At 56.4% G+C, this 21,689-nt stretch overlaps 1 protein-coding gene across 2 annotated transcripts in view; it reads right to left on the bottom strand.

Moving 5' to 3' along the window:
• The window catches only part of KCNQ1 (potassium voltage-gated channel subfamily Q member 1), a gene marked incomplete at its 5' end in the record, with an annotated part of 316,188 nt that overhangs the window by 58,035 nt on the left and 236,464 nt on the right, over positions 1 to 21,689 (bottom strand). For both annotated transcript variants that reach the window (XM_080817777.1, XM_080817778.1), the window contains 4 exons: positions 8,807 to 8,868; positions 10,059 to 10,105; positions 11,176 to 11,270; positions 15,732 to 15,807. In XM_080817777.1, coding sequence (XP_080673903.1) covers positions 8,807 to 8,868; positions 10,059 to 10,105; positions 11,176 to 11,270; positions 15,732 to 15,807 — 280 coding nt within the window. The remainder of the gene's footprint in view (positions 1 to 8,806; positions 8,869 to 10,058; positions 10,106 to 11,175; positions 11,271 to 15,731; positions 15,808 to 21,689) is intronic.

The raw sequence follows: 21,689 nt of genomic DNA, 5'->3' as shown, positions 1-21,689 counted from the left end.
TGTGAAAACAGGTCCGGCCCGAGATCTGGCTCTGAGGCCCCAGTTTGCTGGTCCCTAGTCTAGAGGCCCTTAGCTGAACTAGGCCAGTGGGCCTCAGTACAAGTTAGCGGGGGGATTCCCCCCTTTCTGAGGGGTGGAGAGGCTGTAGGAGCGGGTCCTTCTCAGTCCAGCCTGCTGAGGGCTGGCAGCCCCACCCAGACCCCCTGGAGCTCCAGCATGAGATCCACTTACGACTGAGACCCCAGAGACCAGCATAAAGCAGACCTATCACTACCACCCAGTCACTCCCAGAGTTATAGGGGCCGGAAGGCAGCAGAGTCGGGGACCAGCACAGGGAGCCAGGACACTGCAGCCAGGAGACGCAGGCTTCCCAGAAAAATCCTGTCTTCAAAATCCTGATTCTGCCCACAGTGCGAGGATGGGAGCTTGTCTGATCGTGTGTTGGCGAGACAGGCTCACGGGCGTTGATGAGCTCAGCGGGACGTATGGGAGGTCAGAGGCTGGAAGCGCGGTGAGAGTGGAAGCCACAGACGTAAGACGTGCCCTGAAGACACCTGACGAGCTGAGCAAACATGACTCTCACAGTTGACGGATGGCATCCAAGCCCGGGCCTGCCCAAGGTGGGGAGTCTCGCCGTGCAGCCCTACATGAAACTGGGACCTTCAAAGGACTCTGTTTGGTGTGAGGGTCAGTGAGAAATAACACACTTCCCAAAAAGGCTGTAGAGAGAACCATCTGCGGCTAAGGGCAGTGGAACAATGTTCACTCTGAGAAATCGCATCCATGCTCAGCTTGGAAGCCCAAACACACCCTTCCGGGGTGTGTTTCTGGAAAACTCTGAGCTTAGAATTTGAAGTCCAGGATGGTAGTACCCCCCACATGTACAGCAAAGGAAGCGGGAGCCATAGATTCCCCCTCGAGACCCTCAATTCCGCTAGGCCTCAGGAATACCCACAGATAAATTTTAGGACATATAAACTTCTCTGATTTTAAGGAAACAAATCCCTGAAAGGCAATGAAACACCATGAATGAAAACCAGTCAGGAAAAAACAAAGACCAGAGAAGCAGACTCACAAAGAGACAGGAAAATTAATAGAAACAAAAGGTAAAATAGCCCCATTCAATGCATTTCAAGATTTTTTAAAGTTTAAATACACAGATGAAGAGAAAGCCTACTAAAAAGGACCAATCAGGTGTGAATAAGAGCCAAATAGAAGTTTCATAAATAGAAAACTAATTGAAATTAAAAATTCCCTGGACAGGTTTCACAGCAGATTAGACACAGTTGAAGAAATAATTAGTGAATTGGAAGGTGGACCAGAAGACGTCATCCAGAAGACAGCATACAGAGACAATCTGATTTTAGTACAAGAGGTTAAGGAATGTAGTGGGGAGGGAGAGGGTCTGCCACAGGCCTCATGAAAATTCCAGAAGGACACCAGGAGCTCATTATCTTTCAGCGTCCAGTAAGATCTGAAGAGTAATGACAGAGAGTAATTCCGAACTCACGTTGGACGCCGAACCACAGATGAAGGGAACTCACCGATTTCAAACAGAACCAACAAGAGAAACTCCATGCAGACCCTGCGGGGAAAATGCAGAAGACCAGAACCACAGGAGCGATCTACAAAGCAGCCAGAGAGAAGACACGCGCTGCCTTCTGAGGAGGAAGCACTCGGCTTCACCTCTGCTCTCAGGATGAGCCAGATACGCCAAAGAACAGTTGGATAATATTTCCAACGTGCGGAGAGAAAACCATTTTGGTAACCTAGGGCCTGGAACTGTATTCCCGGTGGAAATATTTTTTAAGAACGACAGCAAAAGAAGTCATTAAAAAAATAAAATAAAATCGGAGAGATTCTGATTTTTGAGACAGAAATTCTAATAAATATATCAGCTGGGAAAAAAGTGGTTCCAGATGTAAGATCTGAGATGAAAAATAAATGATGAGTGACGAAAGAGGTAACATAGGCGAGTATGTTTAAACACATATTGATTGTCTGAAGCATTATTATTCATGAATCATTCGGCTAAAAAAAATAAACACGAGTGAGCTAAAATATACAACAACAAAGACTGTAAGTCAGCGGGGGAGTGACTGAGTCTAAAGTTTTCTAACGTTTTATTACAGATGTGGGTAAAGTAGCAATTAACTGTTATATATCCATTTAAAACGTTCTGGGTTAACATCTACAAGAATGACAATAGAATATATAACTTCAAAACCAGTAGGGAAAAAAGCAGACTGAGAAATGGTACTCAACCCAACACACAGAGCAAAATAAACATTAAAAATTTTAGTATGAAAGGAAAACACAATATACATTGCTAGAAGTCAATCCAAGCAGATTAGAAATTACTTTAAATATAAATGTGTTAAATGATTAAAAAAAAATCTCTCGGCCATTAAGTGTTTGCAAAAGACATCCAAAATGTGTATAAAGGATTGAAAATGAAAGAATTTAAAAACCGGACACCAAAATCAGAAAAAAAATCATAAGAAAACTACATATCAATATCCTTTATGAATAGAGATATATTCTTAACAAAATGTTAGCAAACTGAACATGGCAACGTGTACAAGAGACGATCAACCCTGCCCAAGTGGGAAACGCAAAGTTCGTTTAACCCCCACAAACTGGTTATTACGCCATATTAGTAGCATAAGGGATAAATATCATTTGACCATCTCAAAAGATGCAGAATGGGCATTTGAGAAAATCCAATATCCATTCATGATAAGAACTCTGAACACGCCAAGGGTAGAAGGAAAAACCCTCAGCCTAATAAAGAGCACCCATGGGAAACCAGCAGCTAACAGCACACTGGACAGGGAGTGACTGAGTGATTTTCTCAATTCGACAGTGCCTGGCTACTTCTAGTCAACATTTCCCTGGGTGTTCAAGGCAGCATAAATGGGCAAGAAGAGAAATTAAAGGCACCCAGAGGGGAAGGAAGATGGGAAGGGCAGGTGTGCCCTTCCTCACACCTGTCGTGACTCTACATGTTGAAAATCCTAAGGAATCAACAACAATAACAACAAAACTTACTGAAGTTAATAACAGCAAAGTCACATTTTCCAAGTTTGACATAAAATATTAATAGTATTTTCAGACACTGGTTGTAAGCAATTAAAAAATGAAATGAAGGAAACAGTTCTCTTAACAACAGCACCAAAGTCATAAAATGTTTGGGAGTAAATTTAACAAAAGCTGTGTGAGAACTGTACGCCAAAGATGGAGGAACCTTGAGCAGACCAAGTGAACAGTGCGCACAGGCACATGTGCATGGATTAGGAGACTATCACTAAGACGTCGATTTTCCCCAAATAGATCCATAGGTTCAACACGATCCCTACCAAAATCCCAGCTTTCTTCTTCCCTCCCTCCTCTGTCCCTCTCTCCCTCTCTCTCTCTCTTTCTTCCTTTCAGTTGAAACTGACAAGATGATTCTAAAATCCGTAAAAAAATTCATAGGTCTTAGAATGAGCGAAACAATTTGAGAAAGGAAAAAACCTTGGAAGACTCACACTACCTGTTTTCGAAACATGCTATAAAGCTACAATAATCAAGATGGCGTAATGTGGATTTGAGGATGGGCATACAGACATAACAGACTTAAGAATCCAGAAACAAACCCATATATGTATGCTCAGTTGATTTCTGACAAAGGTGTTGCAACAAGTCAATGTGGAAAACAGTGTTTTCAACAAAAGGTGCCAAGGCCGTTGGATATCTGTAAGCAAAAAATTAAAAAATAAAAATTAAAGGGGCACCTGGGTGGCTCAGTGGGTTAAGGCCTCTGCCTTTGGCTCAGGTCGTGATCTCAGGGTCCTGGGATCAAGCCCTTCGTCGGGCTCTCTGCTCAGCATGGAGCCTGCTTCCCCTTCTCTCTGCCTGCTTCTCTGCCTATTTGTGATTTGTGTCTGTCAAGTAAATAAATAAAATCTTAAAAAAAAAAAAAGGCTTCATAGTATTTCAAAGGACTGATGCTACACAACCACTTTCAGTGACAAGTGAGCAATTAGAAAATTCTTAGAATTCTAACAATGACAAAAGTCATGCTGGAAAGAGCTGCTGGGACAAATAAGAGGTCATCACGGAGATGAGAAATGTGCGTAAGCGAGCGGATATTGGAATTAAATGCTATGTATCAAAACTGGACGATGCACTTTAAGTGGTTGTTAGATGAAAATGGAGAACCTTAAAGTCACACCTTAGAAATCTAGAAAGTCTGAAAATTAGTAACTGGTGCTTAGCTACAGATGATACAGACATTAAAATGATAACACCAGTAAATTGGAAAATGGAGAAGAAACGCACAGATTTCTAGAATATACAACTGAACAAAACTGACACGAGAAGAGGTAGAAAACCCACCGTCCTATAGCTGCCATGTCCTTGACTCGGGCTGTGAATTCTTCCACAAAGAAAGCGCCAGGCTCGGATGGCTTTACCTTTAATGTCACCTAACGTTCAGGAGGGGAAGATTTCCGAATCCCATATGAAATATTCTAGAAAGTAGAAAAGGAGAGAACACTTCTGCACTCATTCAGGGAGGTTCATGTAAATTTGACCCCACATCCTGATGAAGATGGTGTAAAAAAGGAAAATGAGATTATGAATGTATCTCACACAGAAATGTCAGTGCAAAAATTCTGAAGAAAACATGAGCAGGTGGGTTTCAGCTGTGTCTAAGAAATAACACAGACTTTGAAGGGCTGGCGGGACCGGAGTCCACATGGGTAGGTGGACACTGGTCACAGAGGGAGATGACCAAAGCCTAGACCCAGCAGGGAGGCCATGGGGCCAGAGAGATGGGTGAGTGGTATCTAGGTGGCTCTTGGGGGTGAGCGGGGACGGGGCTGCTGGATGACCAGGTCTCAGACCAGTTGGCGGCTGGGGGGGATGGAGGAGTCCCTCTGGGCTGAGGACAGAGCACGAGGGGCCGTGTCTGGGGCAGACCCCAGGTCCTGGGTAACTGGGCTTGTCTGGTACCAATGAGGGGCAAACGTGTGCTCAGCAGAGGGGTCCAGGGCCAGCGTGCTGTGTGTGCGTTGGGGGGGATCTCCCGGGCTGGGGGCCTTCGCGTCCAGGAGAGAGGTGTGCCTGGCCAGGGTTTGAGGACAAGAGACCGTGGAGGGAGTGTCTGATGGTGGGGGTGAGGGCCCTGTCCCACCCACGCCCTCTGAACTGGGGCCCACAAGCCCAGACCTTCCCTGTGTCCAGCTCTAAGCCGTGAATATTTCTGGCAAAAACAGAGAAGAAAGAAATCCTCCCGGCCCACTGTGCCCCTCATATCAGCAAAAGCAGGAGGAGCTGAGCTTGCAAAACACACAGGGCTCGGCATCCACCCTGCAGCCTGTCCTGGGGGCTGAGCTGAGAACACGCACGGGGGCGGGGGCTGGAGCCGTCTTCTCCGCGGCTCCCCAGAGAGCCAAGGGGACGCTTGCCTCCCGAGCAGCCCTCGCAGGGCAGGAGGGTGGGCAGGGGCCATGTTCTCAGGGCTCCTGTTCCAGGACTGTCCTAGTCTGTGCCGCTGCTCTGGCCGGCGCAGCCCGTGGGCTTTCCTGCCTGTCCCGACCCCCCCGGTCCCCAGCTCGGCCCGCCTGCTGCTACCTGGCCTCTTTTCGACCCGACCCTCAAGGTTTCGTGTTCATGAAGCACTTAGCGCTCGCCTCCGGCTCTCCACTGCAGCCCTCCCCGCCACCTGCGGCCCCCACCGGGACCAGCTCTTCGCCTGACCCGCTGTGTGGCCGTGGGACACTGCTCAGCCTCCCTGGGGCTCAGTTTCCCCACCTGCAAGGATTTATTGGCGTGAACGAAGGTCCTTCCTTCCCAGGACAACGGGAGGGAGCGTGGCGGCTCCGGGCATTTTAACAGAAGCGCGAGGAGGGCTTTTCCCTTTCACTGCTAAAGGGCGGCCGCGGGGACGCAGGCTGTCGGGTGTTTTGCTCTTCACAAAAGCGAGGTGGGCCCTCACAGCCAGGCCAGGCCCAGACAGGGGTGCCAGGTGCTCCAGGAACAGGCGGGGGGCCCTCTGAGGTGGGGGAGGCCCTCTGGCACACAGGAGCTGTGACAAGGGCTCCGGGGAGCGGCAAGTCCCTGGGACCCTTCTCCCCTTCAGGGCCCTGGCCTGCACGTAAGGGAAGGGGGCTCCTTGCAGGGAAACTGAGGCACCGCCGGACAAGCCGAGCTGGCTCTCTCTGGCAGCTCCCTGCACGTGGACACCGCAGGCCCCTGCTCCTCAGAGTTGCTCTGTTCCTAAGAATGGGGGCCAGCGGCTGCACTCCCCAAATACCCTCCCCGTCCTCTCCAAGCCCGTGTCCCGCAGCTGAGTGCGTGCACCTGGGACAGGAGCGCCACCCTAGCTGCGGCCAGAGCTGTGCATTCCACATGAGGGCCGGGCTCCTTCCCTGCCCTCGGCCAGCCCAGTGGGGTCGGGGAAGGCCCGGGGCCTCTGGCCGGCTGGCACCGTCCAGGCCTCCTGGGCCCCTGAGGGCTGGTGGCTGCTGGACTTCCTGCCTCCAGCTTCCCGCAGTCAGCAGGATGGCTCCGGGGTTTATGGTCCCAACGGCCCCAGTGATGACTGCGGTCATGTGGGGCCTAGGACGGGCCACCGCGCCCTCTGGACCCGGCGAGGCCCTTTCCCAGGGTCTGTCGCTGAGGGGGCGCTGGCCAGCAGCTGAGGAGGGCTGGGGCCGGCGGAGCCCATCTCGGCCAGCGCCTCGAGGGACCGCCTAGGCTGCGACACGGCACGGAGCACCGGCTCGCGCGCTACCTGGGAGACTGCACGCCGCTGGGTTTGGCTCAGACTGAACCGCTTCCCTTCAGCAGAAGGGGACGGAGACAGCACGGACCCAGTCTGCCCGGTCACCCCTCACAGCCCAGTGGTCGCCCCTCTCCTTTGTCCCCAAACTTTGCCCCCAGGGATCAGGGACTCTGGAAGACACTTCGCTTTGTTGTTCCGACCCGAAGACACGAGGGCGCGTCCGTAATTCTGTATCGAGGAGGCAAGCGGGGCCCCACCGCAGCCGTGGCCAATGGGGCCATCCTGGTTGTCAGACCCGCACAGGTGGCTGGATGTCTGCTTCTCCAGCCTGGGGAGGGGCGCTGCTCCAGGAGACCCTGTCCCCAACCCAGTGTCATCCCCAGAGGACCCCAGGCTCTAGTCCGAGCTTTAAGGGGTGGCCTGGCCTGAGAAGCAGAGAGCAGAGCCATAAGAAAATTCTCGAGCACCAGGGCAGGGGGTCAAGGAGAGGGGAGCGCATCTGGAAGCTAGTGCAATAGGGCCACTCCCTGGGTCCCCTGGGGCAGGGAGGCCTGTGTATCCAGGGGCCACCATGATTCCCAGCAGCACTGGGGGTTGGTCAGCAAAAGCCTGCTTGGCCAGGGTGCCAGGGCTGGGTGAGAAGGTTGGAGAAAGGGGGCCGGGTCTATCTGCTGCCCTACCTCTGCTTCCTCTGCTGTCTAGAAGCTCCCCCTGGGGTGCCTGGCCTGCTGCACCGGGGGTGGCCACCAGCCGCTCCTGGAGAATTATGCCCACCCCGAGTCCCTGGCCCCAGGCACTGGGAAGAGCCAAGGACACCCTGGTTCCGTGGAGGGTCCCTGGGCCTCTGATACCTGCCGCCTGGGGACACGACCCCTCCTGCTCTCTTCCTGCCAGACAAGGCCACCTGCCACCAGGCCATCTGCCCGAGAGCAGGCCAGGTACCAGCCTGGCCGGAGCCTGCACCGCCCGGGGGCCAGACCCTCCAGCAGGCCGGATGTTGAGGTTGCACAGTCTCAGCTGGCCAGGCCGAAAGTGAGGACCCCCGTGGGCACCTGGACAGCGGCCCTCCCTCTCCTGTCCTGGCCCCGTCCATGTCAGGCCCCGCGGCCAGCCCAGGCCAAGGCGGACGGTACACGTGGGGAGGGTGTGATGCTGCGGGCCGGGGGCCCAGGGAGCTGCACCCCTGCCCTGCCTGCCCGGCTTCAGCAGGGATGGAAGCGGGCCAGAGCCCGGCGTTGCCAGGGAAGCCGAACGGCACACACAGGCCCTGCCCAGCGAAACCCTCTATTTTTAGTCTCCCAGCTACTTTCAGATAAAGCCCGTGTAGATGGACGACCTGTCGGGCACGATAATGGCCCCCTCTGAACCCCAGAGACTTCACAGGGTGGGCCTGAGCCCGAGAAAGGCCCCCTCGGCTCCCCAGGACACCCCGGGCAGAGGCTCCCACGCTGAGGCCCACAGGCCTGCTGGTGGTGGCGGGGGCGTCCCGGTGGCCAAGGGGCCATGCTTGTGCCAAGGACCCACAGGCCCACGTCCCACCTGGATATGCAGTGGGGCCTGGGTCGGCCCGGTGCTCCCCGAGCATGGTCTGCTCCCCACATGGAGGGTCCTCGAGCCCGCAGCCCCAGCTTCTCGCGACGCACCCCTGTACCGCTGTCAGCACCTCTGAATTCCCCGAGCGCACACGGCGGCGGCATAGACGACCCCTGTCCCCCGTGCCCTGGGCAGCCTCAGCCACTCCCGAGAGAGGCCTGGGGGCACCAGGGGGCACTTGTCAGTAAAGACACCACGTACCAGAGGTCCTACAAACCAGGGCCCTGGGGACCGACATCTGCTTCGAGTGGGGGAGTGGACGTGAGCCCCAGGTCAGGGAGGCCCCGGTGCCACAGGGCACGCCCTGAGCCCAGGCCGGGGTGCAGGGCGGCCCGCACACGGCGCATGATGCCGCTGGGTGAGTCGAGGGCTGCTGTGGGTGCCGCCCCGAGGACCATGACCGTCACCAGAGCCGGCGCGGCCCGGGGCTCTCGCGCCTACCTTGTCTTCCACCCGGTTCAGGCGGGCTCCGATGGTGTTGCTGCCGCGGTCCTTGGTCTTCTCTGCGGGGTAGAGCGCCCGAGTCAGGGATGCGCGTGCTGGCGGGGGAGGGGCCCGGAGGGAAGGGTGACGGGGGCTGGGGGGCGCCGTCTAGGGTCAAAGGCCCGCATGTGAGCACCTCCACGGTGGGAACCGTGGGAGGCGCGGGGGTGGGCTGGGCGGGGGGTCCCGCGGGGCCTCCGAACGGGGCATGGGAGGACGGGGCCGTCCCTGCGGGGGCTGCGGGCGGGCGGCAGGCGCACCCGAGGGACTGGGCCCTGTGGAGGCCGCGTGCTGTCGGAGTGGGAGGTCGTGGCGACCCCGCGGTGGGCGAGCCCGTGGGCGCCGTTTCCCCGGCAGCACGTGCTCACTTCCTGCCTCCGAGTCCCACTTTAGTAACTCGCGCCAGGGTTCAAGGGCTTTCACTCTCCTTTGTCGGGGGGACGCGTCATCCAGCCCTGCTGGCCCTCAGGGGATGGTCAGTGCTTATCATCAACAGGGTCCTGTGGGGCGAGGTCTGCTCCCTGCTTTCGCCAGACGCGGAGCTGCCGCATGCAGCGGACTGCGCCACGGCCGAACCCTGACTTCTGTCTGCGCTGGGAGGCCCTGGAACCGCTTAGACCGGCTTCTCCGCGGCGCAGCAGCCTGGGACGTGCCACCGGGTTGCTGACGTGAGCCTGCAGACTCTGCGCCCCCCGCCCCGGCCCCCGGCGCCCTGTTGGCCTCGCCAGCCGCCCTGCCATCCAGCCCCCGCCGAGCCACGGCTTCCACCAGGACTCGGGCTGGGCGACCCACGGGACCGGCCTGGCCTTGTCCTCCCTGGAGGGAGCTGTAGCCCCGGTCCGGGGGACATGAGGGGTCAGGGCTGGAGAACGGCTCCCGTCCAGCTGCTGCTGCTGTTGGCGGCCCCTCGGGTCCCTCTGGGCTGGCTACTCGCCCCGCGTGGGGTCCTGAAGGTCACACCCAGATCTCTGAGGGCCTAGAAAGGCCCCTCATTTAAAGAGATCCTGTATGAAGCAAAAATTCCTTTATAAAGCACATGTCTAGGCCCTTGGCTGGGCGTGGTGGCAGGGGTCCACCGGTGGCTGGGCCTGTCCTGCGCTTCCAAGGCCCTGCTGGCCCTGCTGGCCCTTTCTGATGGGGAGAGGCGGGCGTGGGTGGAGGGGAGGCCAAGGGTCTGGCACGGGCAGGGTGTCTGGATGAGGAAACTCACCTGAGACAGAGATGAAGAGGGAGGGCTTCCCGATGGACTGGTCCAGCCTGGGAGGGAGGGAGGGAGACCAGCTCGTGCTCGGCCCGGGCTCCACACATACCAACCCAGCCCACTGGTGAGTGGACAGGTGGGGTGCCCGGCAGGGTGACAAGCCACTCACCCCTTCTGGGGACACCCACCACTGCCCTGAGCCCGCCAGGGTCCTCCTGGGCCCAGAGGCCCATACTACCTCCAGGGAGTGCTCAGAGGCGAGGGGCAGTGGCTGGGCAGAGTCCGTCAGCTTCCTCCCGGGGCAAGTGCCCCGGGTCCTGTCATTCCCTTGTAAGAAGCCCAGGCCAGGCCCAGGCCAGGCGCCTCAGCCACGCTCAGAGAGACCGGCGGGGAGCGGGCCCTTCCAGGGTGAGGCCCCACTGCCGAGCTAAGTGGACTTCACGTCCCTACGGCGGGTTAGCCGTGGTTGGGGGCAGCCTGAGCCTCTGGTTGAGGTCAGGACGGACATAGTGTCCCAGCCATACCCTAGGACACAGGGGGCAGGTTCCCAGGCTGGCCCACTGGAGAGGTACAGCCAGTCTGAGCCTGAGCAGGCCCCGGGCACCTGGTGTTTCCGTGGGCACAAGCTCTTCGGGCCGGATGCCAGAAGCTGGCGTCTCCCACTAGTTAGTGTTCCCGATTCCAGGTGCAGGATGGGGAGGCCTCAGGGGTGCAGCCCAGGGGGAAGGACTCTGTGCCGGGCAGTGGGTGTGTCCTGGGCAGGCCTGGCCCTCCTGGCTCCCAGGTGGCATGGTGGGGGTAGGGGGAGTTGGAGGGTATCTGTGGCTCTGTGGGGGCGGCGGGCTGGCCGGGGAGCCCCCAGCCCAGCTGCCCCCCCGCCCCTCCCTGTGCCCATGCCCGCGTCCATCATGCCCCCTGCCCCATCCCCATCCATCTTCCCTCGCCCTGCCCGCATCCATCATGCCACCCCCCACCCCGCGCCCGCCCTGTCCATGCACTGCCCACTCCGTGCCCGTGTCCTGCCCCCTCCATGCACACCCCCCCACCCCACCCTATCCATGCACCCCATCCTGTGCCCGTGTCCCTCCCCCGTCCATGCACACCCCCGCCCCGCCCCCGTGCCCACCTTCTCTGCAGCTCTTTGATGCGCACCATGAGGTTGAGGTGGCCCTGGGAGTACTGCTCGATGACATCCCGTACGTCGTAGGGTTTCCGGGCTTGCTGCAGGGCACAAAGACTGTCACCCCCTGTGCCGCACCCTGTGCCGCACCCTGTCCACCCAATGCCACCAGCGACAGTGATGCTGCCTGCCTGCACGGGGCCTCTCGGGGACCTGAGGAGGTCACGGCTGCCGAGTGACGAGCAATGGGGCTGTCCCGGCCCAGGGCACACACAAGGGCCCCCTCGGCCCTGGGGCTGGGTCGCTGGAGCTGGGGGATCCTGGGCTGGCGGCTTGGCCTCTCTGAGCCTTAGCTTCCTGCCCACGCACCACAGGGCCCCGTCGCCTCCCCTCTCCAGGTTACCAGGCCCCGTTCTTGGGAGGAACCCATCCCACTGCGGGGCCAGGAGGGGCCGGGCTCTGCACAGCCACGGTCTTCCCGGCCCCACACTGAGCCCTGACCCATGCACCGTTCTCAGGGCAGGGGAGAGGCCGGCAGAGGCGGCCTCGGGTGACAGCCCCAGCCTGTTGTGCCCGCTCTCTGCGACAGGGCAGCCTGTGGGGCTCTGAGGGGGTGCTCCCGCGGTGGGCCTGGGGCCACGCAGGGCTGGGCCGCTGACCCCAAGGCCCCTGGGCTTGGGGCCACCTCAGAGCCCATAAATGCACACGGGGCTCAAGTGACACCGCCAGAAACCACAACCGAGCACGAGGCTTCTCACGACGTCGTGGAACCAAAAACCACGTTTCTGGCCCCGTTCCCAGGAGCCCGCGGGCCGAGGGTCTCCCCCAGGTCACAGCAGGCCGGTGGGGCTTTCGCCGGCCCAGAGGCCCTACCCCCACACAAGCCAGCCAGAGCTGCGTGGGAACGCGGCCCCTCTATCCAAGGGGCCACGGGGTTGCCCGGGCGGGTGGGGCCCCGAGGGAAACTCATCAGCGCTGGAGTCCGCATTAGCAACGAGCCTGGGGTCGTTGCCTCTTGCCGGGGAGACAAGCCAGGCTGCGCGGTGGAGGAGGCCGGGGCAGACACCACGAGGAACGAGGCTCAGAGACCCACCGACTGTCCGGGCTGGGTGTCCACCCTGGGGTCCCCTGGGGACATGTCCTCCCTGCCCAGCAGAACCTACCCCTCCTTGCGGTGGCCCCATCCCCCAAGACTGGGGTTCCCCTAGTCTGACGGCACAGCTGGCCCTGTTTTCCCAGAAACACGGGGTACCCCGGGGTCACCTTCTTCAGATCCTAGACTGTGCTTCTGATGGGCCGAGGGCTCTGCCAGCCACGTGGGCAACTCGACGGAGTCCTGGCAGCTCCCCTTCTCGGGTTCTGGACTCTGGAAGTTCCACGGCAGACGCCTCCTTCCTCCCAGGGGCTGGGCCCCGAAGTCCAGGCGGTCCCTGTCTCCCCACATGACCTAGCAGGTGGGGCCCTTGGCCCTCACAGGCAACACGTAGCCCCTCTGTGGACCCCAAATGAAGACCCTGAGATTGGTGGGGGAGGGCGGGATTGGTCCCGATCATCCCCAAAGTACAGCTGTACCCCGTACAGGAAGACTCGTCACCCTCGGGGTCTGTGCTGGGCTCCAGAACCACCTTGTGGGCGATACCCAAGACCTGTCGCGAGATTACGGGGCGGACATGGGAGAGGACTCGGGGCCTTTGGGCCTTTGGCTCCCTGCACGGTCAGCTGAATGACCGTCGTAACAGCAACATTTAGGTATGGGCTGGTGATAATGTGCCCAGACCTAGGTCCTCCTTCTGGAAGATGGGGTGTGAGTTTCCCTTCTGGAAGAGTCTGAGCTCCTTCTCCGTGTGCACATGGAAGGTGGCCCTGGGTCATGACGGTCAGCCTCCTGCGGGCCCCGGGACTCCGGGGGGCTTCCGGAGAGGCTCGAGAGCACGGACCACGCATGGTACGCAGGTGGACGCGGGCACCCGAGTACGTCGGGACCTTGTGTGTGCACCCATGTGCCTCTGGGAAGGCGTGAGAGTGTGTGAGAGAGAGAGAGGGAGAGCAGGAGCCCGCGCCCGGGCAGGTCTGCTGGAGAGGGGTGCTGCCGGGCACGGCTCCGGGGTGGGGGGCGTGTGAGCCCCGCCTCCCTTCGCTCAGAGCCCAGAGCACAGAAGGGTCCGTGCCTCCCGGCGGGGCCCCGGGCGCCCTGAGACTTATCTTGGAGCTGCTATGCCCCCAGGGTCTGGTCCGCACTCCTGGAGGCCTCTGTCAGGGGTGGCCTGGGGCCCCGCCGGTGAAACCATCTCAGCTTTCCCTCCAGAGCTCATTTCCTCTGACGGCAGCAGGAGGAGCCTGAGATGAGCCGAGATAATGCGGGGCTGCCCAGACTGGCCGACGGTGGACACGGGAGTTCAAGGCAAACTCGAAGGGCTAAGAGCCTCTGGCTCCTCTGGCCAGACACAGGGGCGGCCCGCCGGGCACTTATCGGCCACAGCGAGGCAGGCGGGGGGCCACCCGCCACGTCGGCAGCCCCTGGGGCTGGGGGCGGGGTCGGGGTGCGGGCAGACAGACCAACAGGCTGTCGTGGGGGAAGGGAAGGCCTCCCTGACAGCTGGGCCCGCAGAGCTCCTCACCGCCCCGCGCTCCCTCCAGGCCGCTCCCCCGGGGGTCCCTCCTCCCTGTGGAACGTCACCACTGGCAACATGGCCCAGCTGGTGAGGCTGAGGCCGCCCCGGTCCCCCCCCTTGCTCGAGAGCCTCGGTGCCCCACCGAGACACACAGGGAGGCTCTCAGGAGCATCTCCACTCAAAGGGCCCCACCGGCTTTGTTCGGGGGCCCCAAGGTCCTGGGCACAGACGTGGGGCAGAAAGCAGGGACGGTGGGGCGGCCTGGCCTTCTGGGAGCCACTCGCAGGGCCCTGACCTGTGTCCTGCAGCAGGAAAGGGGGCCCCAGCCTAGAAGGAAGTACGGGGTCCCTGCTGACACCCACAGGCAGTTTCTTGCCTGCCTTTCGGGGATGGGGTGCTCCCCAAGTCAGCTCTCGCCGCGGCGGGCACCTGTCTGCCAAGGACAAACTCTGTCCCAAGCTGGAAGCCGCCCACTGACACCTGAACTGGGCAGTCAGAGCTTCAAGTTTCTGCCTGCTGTGCTGGGGGCCCCTAAACCCGGCAAGCCCACTGCCCACCCTGCACAGCGCCCCCCCTACACCCCGCTGCTTTGTAGGGCCCTGCTCGGGAGACTCAGCAGCCTGGCTTCTTGGGTGGGGGCCATCCCCATTCTAGAAGATTCTCCACTGACCCCCCCTGCTCTACCCGTTTGATGTCTGGGGTCTTCGTTGTCCCCACCAGGCTGCTGGCCAGTGAGGGGGCTACATCCCGGCCCTTCCCAGGACCTCCCCCGTGCTGCCCAGAGTGGTCTCCTGCAGGGGGTCTGTGCCCCTTCCCCACCCGGAGGTGCTGGTGCTGCCGGGAGGTGGGCCCCTCCTCCTCCAGCGCCCCTTCAGCTCCCTGCCTCCCACGCTTCCCCTCTGCGGGAGGGAAGGCAGGGCCACAGGCTTCAGATGCTCTCCACCTCTGGGGCCGTCACGTCTTCCCCAGGATCTTGCCAGGCAGACCTCCGGCTCCCAGCCAAGAATGGCATTTACGATGCCTCATGTGTTTGGGCAACGAGAAGTCCCAGGCCCTGGTGGGACCCTTTGCGTGACTTGTCCCAGTTCGGCGGTGAGCAGCCTCCCTGCCCGGGGGCGTCAGGCAGACGGGCAGCAGAGCGCCGTCGAGGGACGGCGTGCGTGGGCTGCCGGAGACCGGCCAGCCGCCGAGCCCTGGGCTGCGTGTGACGCTCGTTGGGGGTGGAGGAGCACAGTGGCCGGGCCTTCTGGAAGGAGACTGGGCGCACCTGAGGGTCCCCGATTCTGCAGTCCACACGCTCTCAGAGTGAAGGCTGAGCCGGGGACCTCCTCAGACCAAGGGCTGTCCCCACAGCCGGAGGAAGGAGCTGAGCCTGCTACCAGCTGGCTTTCTCTGGGGCCCTTTGGCTCCGGGGCCTCTGAGGGGTGCCTGCCGCAAACCAGGCCCTGGAGGGAAGGGGTTGGCCAAGGGCACCCCTCCGGCTCCGGCCGCAACAGAGGAGCCCTTCCTTCTCCCTGGATAGGGGCCCCCCACCCTGGGGTGCCAGGCCACCCTTCTGTTGTGACTCCCCTGGGGGCGGGGGAGGAACCGGGCCAAGAGCACTGACTCCCGGGGACAGGGCTCTGGGGTCGAGGAGACCCGCTTCCCGTCCAGGTGATGTGGGGAAGACTCAGCACCTCTTTCACTCCTGCGTCATCTGCCGGTCAATTCGGGGAGAGAAGGGTGAGTCCCCGAGGCTCTGTGTGCCTCCAGCTCTAGGCTGGACCTCGGTGCGGGGTCCTTTCAGGGGCGCGCTGTCTTACAGAAGAAAACGAAGTTGTTTCGGGGTATTTGGCGAGGGAAGGCTCAGGTCTAGGGTGTGGCAGGGTACGGAGGCCTTGTAGCCTTTGCCGCGAGTGGGAGAAGAGTTTCTGGTTGGCTCAGGGTGGGAGGGCTCAGTGTAGGACTCACCTGGAATTTCTTCTTGGCTACAAAGTACTGCATGCGCCGAATGACCTTGATGGTGGCCCGGTGGTGTTCCCGCAGCCTGCAGGGGAGGAGGGAGAAGAGGGGTGAGTGGCCCCTGTGGCCCTCATCCTGTGCCCAGCACCTCAGATACTTGGCGCCTTCCCAAGTGTCTCCCCTCTAGATCTAGAAACCTAGATCCTTCTAGAAACATCAAAACAGGAAACATGACTGATAATGTGTGTAGAAAAACTCTAGAAGGAAACACACACACGGAAGGGGGGGGGGGGCTTTGGCTGCCGAGACGGTGCATGACCAGGCCTCCGCCAGGAAGAGTGCGCTGTCCTGTGGCTTGCACGTGCTGCAGGAAAGCCAGAAGGATCATGGAGGGACACAGTATCATGGGACACAGTATCATGGAGTCTTTATGTATTTTTACACTGAAAAGAGAGAAAAGCAAGGGAAAAAAGAGACCACAGAAACAGATCTCGAGGTGTGGCGGATTCAGTGGCCCAGAAGCTTGGAGCTCCTCTGTCAGGACAGAGAGTTGGTTTTCCCACTACTTGAATTTGGGCTGACCTTGACACTTGCCCTGGCAAAAAGAATGCTGGGAAGTCACACCGTGTATAACTGATGTGCTCTTGGAACGTGGCTGCATGATCCAGCCTGAGCTGGGTGGCTGGAGAGGTGGCTCGGAGGAGAACAGAGGTGGCCCAGTCGAGGGCCAGTATCAGGCAACAGACACGTGAGTAAGGCCACCTCTGACCACCCCGCCCCAGAGGACCACACGAACACACGCACGAAGCCAGCAGAATGACCTCCCCACGGAGCCGACTGCAAATTGCTGACCCACAGAATCGTGACCAAGAAAACGAGCTGTGGTCTTGAGTCACGACATTTAGGTCTGGTTTCCTAGGCAGCGATGGATTACAGATAGAGAAATTAGGACCCCGCCAGGGGTCCTGTCATATCAGAATCCTCAAGCACATGGTGCTGGTTTGGAGACTGGGCATTGGGCAGAGACTGGGGGAAAAATGGTGGATCCTAAGATGCTGGACGTGGAGCATGACACTGTCATTAACTGGATGAGACTTCGAGGTGAGCGAATTTTGTGCTGAGAGGAATGAAAAAGTTACGGCCCGAGGGCAGCCTGATGCGGATCAAAGAGGAAGGCAGGTCCCTTGCAGTTCCCCCGAGCAAGAGGTGGCGTCTGTTCCCACCACGGCGGAAGTGGACCACGTGTGTGAGCCATGGTCTCAAGAGCCCTCAGAGCTCCCACTGCCGTCTGTCAAAATGCTGCTGTCACACAGACGTGTCTGAGCGGGGCTGCCGGAGGAACAACGTGGAGGAGAGTGAGACCACCCAGTCCTGCGAGCTGCCATTTGGATGAGCCCAGGGGAGACCACCCAGATGAGCCGCCCCAAATGCAGACCCGCAGGCTCGCGAGCACACAGATGGCTATGGTTTGCTTCCGAGCTTTGAGATAAAGACTTAAAATAACCCTGATGAATTTGTTCAAGAAGATAGATGGAGTGTTTCACCCGAGGAATAAAACCTTAAGAATAATAAACCGGAAATTAAGAACGTGGCAGACGGGTTCGATAGCAGAGGAGATCTGCAAGGAAATTGCCAGGTGGGGGCAGGGAGACAAGAGAGAATCAAACATACAGAAAAACTGTAAGACGCAGGAGACAGGGTTCCGAGACACGTGAAATCCCAGAAGGGGAGGAGGCAACAGGCAGACTCAGAGGCTGAGAACTTCCCAAAAATGATGGAAGACGTCAGACCGCAGACGCCAACGGGCCTTTAGCTCCCCGGGCTTCTCAGAGTAATGCTGCCGAGACCAAAGGCACAGGGAATGTCACAGAAGTAGCGAAGGAGGGCTGGGGACAATGATGCGTTATCCTGATGGCTGGCTTTTCAACAGAAAGGATAAAAGCCGGGTGACTTTTTTTTTTTTTTTTTAAAGATTTTATTTACTTTTTTTGAGATCGAGAACGAGAGAGAGAGAGAGCATGAGCAGGGGAAGGACAAAGGAAGAGGGAGAAGCAGGCTCTCCGCTGATGGAGAACCCAACCTGGGGCTCGATCCCAGGACCCTGAGATCATGACGTGAGTCGAAGGCAGACGCTTCACCGACGGAGCCCCCCAGACGCCGCGCCAGGTGCCGTCTGTCAACTCCTCACGGAAAATCACGACCAACCTAGCATCCTAGACCCGTCGAATAGACCCTAAAAATGAAGAAGGAGGGGGGAGGAGTCAAGATGGCGGAGAAGTAGCAGGCTGAGACGACATCGGGTAGCAGGAGATCAGCTAGATAGCTTATCTAACCATTGTGAACACCTATAAATCCAACGGGAAATCGAAGAGAAGAAGAGCAACAATCCCAGAAACAGAAAATCGATCACTTTCTGAAAGGTAGGACCTGCGGAGAAGTGAATCCAAAGCGACGGGAAGATAGACCCCGGGGGGAGGGGCCGGCACCAGGCAAGCGGCGGAACGACGGAGCAAAAAACCGGGACTTTTAAAAGTCGGCTCCACTGGGAGACATCGCTCCAGAGGCTAAACTGGGGGGAAACCCAGGCGGGGTCAGCATAACCCCAGGACCCGCGGGGTCACAGAAGGACTGGGGGTGTCTGAGTGCCGCAGAGCTCGCAGGTATTGGAGCGGGGAAGCCGGCTATAGCGACAAAGCCGAGGAGTGAGCTCTAAGCCCGGGGTTACCTTGTGCCGGTCGCAGGCTGGGTGGGCTCGGAGCGCGGCCGCAGGCCGCGGAGACAAAAGCGACCCGGCGCTTTTCTCCAGCTCCAACAATTGACTGCTTTCCTCGAGGCGCGACCGCAAGCCAGGGAGGCGGGGCTATTGGGCGCTTTGCTCTGAGAGCGCACTGAGGAGCGGAACCCCAAGCTCTCGGCTCCTCCGGGCCGAGAGATTGGGAGGCCGCCATCTTCATTCCCGTCCTCCGGAACTCTACGGAAAGCGCTCAGGGAACAAAAGCTCCCGAAAGCGAACCCGAGCGGATTACTTAGCCCGGCCCCTGGCAAGGGCGGTGCAATTCCGCCTGCGGCAAAGACACTTGAGAATCACTACAACAGGCCCCTCCCCCAGAAGATCAACAAGAAACCATCCAAAACCAACTTCAGTCACCAAGAACAGCGGAATTCCACAGCAGGAGAAAGCAAATCCTACCTGGACAAAATGACAAGGCGGAAAAACTCACCTCAAAAAAAAGAACAAGAGGCCGTACCGAAGGCTGGAGACCTAATCAATACAGACATAGGTAGCATGACAGATCTAGAGTTCAGAATGACAATTCTCAAGGTTCTAGCCGGGCTCGAAAAAGGCATAGAAGATATTAGAGAAACTCTCTCCGGAGAGATAAAAGCCCTTTCTGGAGAAATAAAAGAACTAAAATCTAACCAAGTTGAAATCAAAAAAGCTATTCATGAGGTGCAATCAAAAATGGAAGCTCTCACTGCCAAGATAAATGAGGCAGAAGAAAGAATTAGTGACATAGAAGACCAAATGACAGAGAATAAAGAAGCTGAGCAAAAGAGAGACAAACAACTACTGGAACATGAGGAGAGGATTCGAGAGATAAGTGACACCATAAGACGACACAACATTAGAATAATTGGGATTCCAGAAGAAGAAGAAAGAGAGAGGGGAGCAGAAGGTATATTGGAGACAATTATTGGAGAGAATTTCCCTAATATGGCAAAGGGAACAAACATCAAAATCCAGGAGATGCTAAGAACGCCCCTCAAAATCAATAAAAATAGGTCCACACCTCGTCACCTGATAGTAAAATTTACAAGTCTTAGCGACAAAGAGAAAATCCTGAAAGCAGCCCGGGAAAAGAAGTCTGTAACATACAAGGGTAAAAACATTAGATTGGCAGCGGACCTATCCACAGAGACCTGGCAGGCCAGAAAGAACTGGCATGATATATTCAGAGCACTAAACGAGAAAAACATGCAGCCAAGAATACTATATCCGGCTAGGCTATCATTGAAAATAGAAGGAGAGATAAAGAGCTTCCAGGACAAACAAAAGCTGAAAGAATTTGCAAACACCAAACCAGCTCTACAGGAAATATTGAAAGGGGTCCTCTAAGCAAAGAGAGACCCTAAAAGTAGTAGATCAGAAAGAAACAGAAACAATATACAGTAACAATCATCTTACAGGCAATACAATGGCACTCAATTCATATCTCTCAATAGTTACCCTGAATGTTAATGGGCTAAATGCCCCAATCAAAAGACACAGGGTATCAGAATGGATAAAAAAACAAAACCCATCCATATGCTGCCTACAAGAAACTCATTTTAGACCCGAAGACACCTCCAGATTTAAAGTGAGGGGGTGGAAAACAATGTACCATGCTAATGGACATCAGAAGAAAGCTGGGGTGGCAATCCTTATATCAGATCAATTAGATTTTAAGCCAAAGACTATAATAAGAGATGAGGAAGGACACTATATCATACTCAAAGGGTCTGTCCAACAAGAAGATCTAACAATCTTAAATATCTATGCCCCTAACATGGGAGCAGCCAACTATATAAACCAATTAATAACAAAATCAAAGAAATACATCGACAGTAATACAATAATAGCAGGGGACTTTAACACTCCCCTCACTGAAATGGACAGATCATCTAAGCAAAAGATCAACAAGGAAATAAAGGCCTTAAATGACACACTGGACCAGATGGACATCACAGATATATTCAGAACATTCCATCCCAAAGCAACAGAATATACATTCTTCTCTAGTGCACATGGAACATTCTCCAGAATAGACCACATCCTGGGTCATAAATCAGGTCTCAATCGGTACCAAAAGATCGAGATCATTCCCTGCATATTTTCAGACCACAATGCTCTGAAGCTCGAACTCAATCACAAGAGGAAATTTGGAAAGAACGCAAATACATGGAGACTAAACAGCATCCTTCTAAAAAATGAATGGGTCAACCAGGAAATTAAAGAAGAATTGAAAAAATTCATGGAAACAAATGATAATGAAAACACAACAGTTCAAAATCTGTGGGACACAACAAAGGCAGTCCTGAGAGGAAAATATATAGCAGTGCAAGCCTTTCTCAAGAAACAAGAAAGGTCTCAAATACACAACCTAACCCTACACCTAAAGGAGCTGGAGAGAGAACAACAAAGAAAGCCCAAACCCAGCAGGAGAAGAGAAATCATAAAGATCAGAGCAGAAATCAATGAAATAGAAACTAAAAAAACAATAGAACAAATCAACAAAACTAGGAGCTGGTTCTTTGAAAGAATTAATAAGATTGATAAGCCCCTGGCCAGACTTATCAAAAAGAAAAGAGAAAGGACGCAAATAAATAAAATCATGAATGAAAGAGGAGAGATCACAACCAACACCAAAGAAATACAAACAATTATAAGAACATACTACGAGCAACTCTATGGCAACAAATTTGACAACCTGGAAGAAATGGATACATTTCTAGAGATGTATAAACTACCACAACTGAACCAGGAAGAAATAGATAACCTGAACAGACCCATAACCAGTAAGGAGATTGAAACAGTCATCAAAAATCTCCAAACAAACAAAAGTCCAGGACCAGACGGCTTCCCAGGGGAATTCTACCAAACATTTAAAGAAGAATTAATTCCTATTCTCCTGAAACTGTTCCAAAAAATAGAAATGGAAGGAAAACTTCCAAACTCATTCTATGAGGCCAGCATCACCTTGATCCCAAAACCAGACAAGGATCCCACCAAAAAAGAGAATTACAGACCAATATCCTTGATGAACACAGATGCGAAAATTCTCACCAAAATACTGGCCAATAGGATCCAACAGTACATTAAAAGGATTATTCACCACGACCAAGTGGGATTTATTCCAGGGCTGCAAGGTTGGTTCAACATCCGCAAATCCATCAATGTGATACAATACATTAATAAAAGAAAGAGTA

The sequence above is a fragment of the Martes martes genome, assembly GCF_963455335.1.
Source record: "Martes martes genome assembly, chromosome: 10".
Lineage (NCBI taxonomy): Eukaryota > Metazoa > Chordata > Mammalia > Carnivora > Mustelidae > Martes > Martes martes.
This window is presented reverse-complemented; position numbering and strand designations above follow the sequence as displayed.